General features: G+C 42.8%; 1 protein-coding gene across 1 annotated transcript in view; it reads right to left on the bottom strand.

The window, feature by feature from the left end:
- Positions 1 to 3960, bottom strand: part of TXNDC11 (thioredoxin domain containing 11) — a gene marked incomplete at its 5' end in the record, with an annotated part of 70636 nt that extends 66676 nt beyond the window's left edge. The window contains 1 exon segment of the mRNA XM_014587069.1: positions 3744 to 3960. Within this exon segment, the coding sequence (XP_014442555.1) occupies positions 3744 to 3960 (217 nt within the window).
- Between the last annotated feature and the right edge of the window lie 1354 nt (positions 3961 to 5314).

Genomic DNA, 5314 nt, shown 5'->3' on the forward strand with positions numbered 1-5314 from the left:
GGTGAGCCAAGTGCCCCTAAAGAAAAAAAAAAAAAAAAAACACTTCTCCAAAAAAAAAAAAAACCTCACACATTGTGCATGTATGCCCAAAATCCCAAGAGGAGGATGGAGGAGAAGGGATTGGGATGTCTGTCTCTGTCGAGCACACGTGCTTGACAAAAATCTCTCTTAAAAAAAAAAATATATATGCAGGACTAGTAGGTGGTGTGGTGGTTAAGGTGCTGGACACTCCCACATGGCTGACCACAGTTCGAGTCCTGAACCTGGTGGCTTGTTTTCTCAGTTTCCCTCTCTCTCTCTCTCTAGTCAAATTAAAATAAATGAATAAATAAATAAAATTAAATAAATAATTTTTAAAAAAAAATAATAGGGGATTGGCCCTGTGATGCAATAGAGAAGAACTGTGCCGAGAAAGCTGGATCCCACATGGCTGACTGGGGTTCAAATCCCAGACTTGGAGACAACACACCAGACACATGTGCCCAGAATCCTGATAGGATGGAAAACAGATTGCTGTGTGACCAAGCCCCACTGAAAGGTACCTTCTTGCTCTCTAACTCTGTCTCTCACCCCCTTCACGTTTGTGAGTGCACATGCCCTCTGGCATTAAAAAAAAAAAAAGTGCTTGCAGAGCTAGCAGGTGTTGTGGTGGTTAACGAGCTGGATTCCAAAGGCCGACTGCAGGCCAAGCCCAAGAAAATGGCTTGAAAATCACACTGGGTGTGTGTGCGTGCGTGCGTGCGTGTACGTCCAGAATCCCCAGAGATGAATGAAGAAGGGACTGCAAATGGAAAGGCTTTAAAAAATAGGGCACAATCTACCACATTTGCTCATTTTACTAAGCAATATGGTTCAAAAGATACTTGTCTGTTTCCAAAAATAAGCACATTCCTTTTCCCTACTGAGTACATGCAACAATAAGCTCTCAGTTGGGAAGGAGCTAGAAAAAATTTTTTAGAAAAAGCTGTGTTGGTCATGTGGGTGTCACTCTGGCCTCCCTGCTCATCATTGTGTGATCTTTAACAAACTGCTCTGCCCCTCCCAGTCTGAGGTCCTGCTTTAGAAATCAGGAAGTAAGATAACAATCACCCTTCACCTAAAATACAAAAGACACCTCCCATGCTTCCCCCTCATGAAAGACATCTTTTTTCGTCTAAATTCAGAAAACTTGGGGAATAACAGACAAACTGGCAACTTCTCTCATGCTCACATGCTGTTTCCTTCTTGTTTCTGAAAGTATCTCACGGTTTGACTACTGTTCGTGATTTTTATGCAGAAGGGGGTAAAAGGATTAGATAAACTGCAAGAGTCTGCAGCTGGACCACCAAATGTATTTCTCCCCCCTCCCCGACTGAATCAATGCTATGAAACTTGGTACCACTTTCAGGGGTAAAATAGTTAAAAAAGCTTTGCTGGGCTGGGCAGGAAGCCTAGCCACCTTTCATAAAACTGTTTCTAAGAAAAACCAGTGGAGAGTTTCGAATGAACTTCTGGAACTCAGCTGCCTGCACAAGTTACCTCAAATCAGTGGCTCTCAGAAGGAACCCCTTGGAATCTGTGGGGTGTTTCATGCTTATTGCAATGACTGAGGGGAGCTACCAGGCATGTGCAAAGCAGGGACCCTGGGTGATGTGTTTAAAACTGCTTTGTACAGGGCCAAATCATCCATACTGTTGAGGATTTCTCAGGAGTGCTACAACCTCTGTGTAAACTGAGAGTAGAATTTGGTTCAGGACTTTATCAAGAGCTGTTGACCAGTTTGAAAAATTATCACTGACAGCAGTGCCCTGTGGTATTAGAGGCGCACATACATGGCACATTTATAGGTCTGCACTTGTAACTACCCCATTTACAAGAGTTCTACATAAAGGTACAGGGCCTGGGGCCAGCAGGTAGCATGGTGGTTAAAGACACTGGACTCTCACATGGCTGACCACGGTTCGAGTCTTGGACCTGGCAGCTTGCTTTCCCACTTTCTGTCTCTGTCTCTCTCTGGTCAAATTAAAATTAATAATAACAACAACAATAATAATAAATAATTAAAGTTAAATAAAGCAATTTAAAAAAAGGTATAGGGCCTGTGTTGCCTATTTACATACTAAATGCAATGACTTTGTTATAAATTACTCCCTCCAACTTAATGTTACAGCCTATGGATTATTTGGAAATAATACATAAAGGGAAGTTTTATTTTCAATGAATTCCTTTTCAGGACAGAAAAAGAGACATCATAAAACAATTATTTTCTTTCTTTTTCTCTTTTTAAAAAGTATTTATTTAATTTTATTTATCACTGTCATCTATTTTTTATTCACCAGAGAGAGAGAGAGAGAAAGAGAGAGAGGGAGAAAGTGAGAAAGCAAGCCAAGCCGCCAGGTCTAGGATTTGAACTGCATTCAACCATGTGGCAGTCCATCATCTTAACCACCATGCCACTCACTGGCTCCACTTCTTTTCTTTCCTTTTTTTTTTTTTTTTAGAATTATTTATTTTATTTATTTACTTTTTAAAATTTGTTATAGGGCACGTGCACTCACCAGAAAGAGAGGGAAAGTGAGAAAGCAAATTGCCAGGTCCAGGACTCAAACCTCATATGGCCATGTGGGGAGTCCAACACCTTAACTAACATGCTATCTGCTGGTTTCGTAGGACAAACATTGATACTAGAATTCTGAATTCCTGTGCTGAACCCTGACGATTTTGTATGAAAGGAATTACTCATTCCTTTCCTTTTTTTTTTTTTTTAGAATTATTTAATTTTAATTTAATTTAATTATTTTTAATTTGACCAGAGAGGGAGAGAGAGAAAGAGAGAATGAAAAAGCAAGCCACCAGACTCAGGACTCGAACTGTGGTTGGCCATTTGGAAGTCCAGTGCCCTGAACCACCATGCCACCTGCCAGCCCTGAAATACTTATTTTCTAAAGGGTAACTGGGATCCATTGGCCTGAAAAGCCATAATGAATGGTTCATTTGTCTGTGTCATCTCTCGCCTAGCCCAAAGGTGGTCCTCATTAAATATCTGTTGAATATAGTTCTGGCGTTAAAAAGGTCAGCCTTGTCATACTGCAGTCATATTAGACATTAATCTCTCCTCCATAAAATATCTAACTAGATAAGTATCAAACTAGTTTGGCAAGTTACATGGTGTGATAGTTAAGGCAGCTAGATCCCACATGGCCAACTGAGCAGTTCAAGTCCCAGACCCGATGGCTTAAAACACATGCCAGGTATGTGTGGATGCATACCCCAAATCCCAAGAGGAGAAGGGGTTGCATTGTGACCATCCTCCATGGGGGTGATTCTCACTTTCCCCCTCTCTCTGTCTCTGTCTCTCTGATGTGTGCACTTGCACATACCATTTCATACCATTTAGCAAACTAAAAAAGAAGTAAATCAATAAATAAAATATCTAACCAGTAAATAGCAAATGGATATGCAAGAACTAGGATTTCGTGCCCCCCACCTCCTTCAACACTGAAACCCAACAGCATGGCCCCCTGGGATGGGCACCAGACTGCATCACAAGACACAGAATCTGCTCCTACTGCTCTTAGTTACAATTGATTATGCCCATAACAACCAGAAATCCTTTCTAGTTTTTATAAGCTTTGTAAATTACAAAATACTCCTGGAGTTCACCCTGATGAAATCTGCCATTTGGGCAAGGTATCTCTACAGGGACACCCTGCTCTACACACAGACTGACCGCCATGGGATTCTTAGCTGTACGTCAGCATTACCTGGTCTGAAAGCCGACTTGCCGCTTGCTCAATTTCTGCCCTGGCGGCGATGGACTGTCCACACCATGGGGCATAGAAGAACAGCAGAACCACCTCCGAGTCCCGGCGAATGTGCTTTGCATAGTCCAGTTGCCCCTGGAAGAGGTCAAGGACCGGAGACCTCAAGGAGAAAAAGCTGACAGGTGGCTTTGCTGGTATTATCACATCTTTTGCTCGACTAAAAAAAAAAAAAACAAAGGCAAATAAGACTGCTTAGTTTACCTTCTTCTAACAACTCTGTAAGGAAAGAGAATGAAGCTTAAAAGAAAAGCCTTCTTTTACTAAGGAAAAAAAAGAGAGAGAGAGAGAGAGTCCCAAAATCACCGCCCTGGGGTGAACAGTAACATCTGTGCTGAGTAACATCTGCAAGAGCAACAGGCTAGAAATGACCCTGATATTCTCTTCTCCAGGTTCGCTGGGAGGGCAGTGGGGAGCAGAAAAGGTGTCTTTGAACAATCCATATTCTTTTCTTAAAAAGATTTTTGCTATAGGGTGCATGCACTTGCAGGAGAGACAGACAGAAAGTGAATAATCACCCCTCCAAGGGGATAGCCGTGATGTAATCCCTTCCTCTCTCCATTCTCCTTAGGGATTTTGGGCACACATGCACACACATCCAGTGTGAGCTTTAAGTCACCAGGTCCAGGACTTGAACCACAGTCAAACACATGGGAGTCCAATGCCTTAACCACAATGCCACTTCCTGGCCTGGAGAAAACATTTAAGTTTATTGGCTGGAGTTGTCCTAAACTTACCCAGGGAATTCAGGCAAAAGTAACAACTAAATAATAATATACACTTCTCGGGCCAGCCAGTTGTGTGGTGGCTAAGGTGGCTAGATCACACATGACCAATAGCCCAGTTCAAGTCCCAGACCTGGCAGCTTGGAAAACATGCTTGGCACATATGCATGTGTGCCCAAAGTCCTGACAGCAGAATGGAAAAAAAGGGATGGTGGTGAGGCCAACCCCCACACCTGGGGGGGGTTCTCATTTTCTCTCTTAGTCTCCCTATCTTGTCTCTTTCTGGCGAGCACATATACCCTATAGCAAAAACTTTAAAAGTAAATAAAGAATAATAAAGCAACAGCCTATTTAACTGGAAAACAGGCTATATGAACACTTGAAGTTTCCAGAAGGAAGAAGTCAGGAGGAGAAAGAAGAGTGGTTAGAAGTTACAGAGCTGCCATTACTTTCCCCATCAAACAAACAGGCCCTGGCTGAGGCGGCACCCCACCAAGTTAAAGGAACCTAGTAGACACCCTGAGCTGTCCACATGTCTACACTGAAACAGAATAAAACCACTATAGTGGTTTACCTAAGAAACAGAGAGACTATAAAAACAGAACCCTAGGAGCTGGCTCCATGACCTAGTATCTAAAGGAACCAGATCCCACATGGCTGACCGTGGTCCGAATCTCAGCCCCAGTAGCTTGAAGAACACGCTGGACACATGTGCGTTGAGTGCCCAAGGTCCTGCCAAGATGGAGAAATGGAGAAGGGACTGTTGCGTGACCGTACCCAATAGGGGGT

Source organism: Tupaia chinensis, unplaced genomic scaffold, assembly GCF_000334495.1.
Source record: "Tupaia chinensis unplaced genomic scaffold, TupChi_1.0 Scaffold000182_1, whole genome shotgun sequence".
NCBI lineage: Eukaryota > Metazoa > Chordata > Mammalia > Scandentia > Tupaiidae > Tupaia > Tupaia belangeri.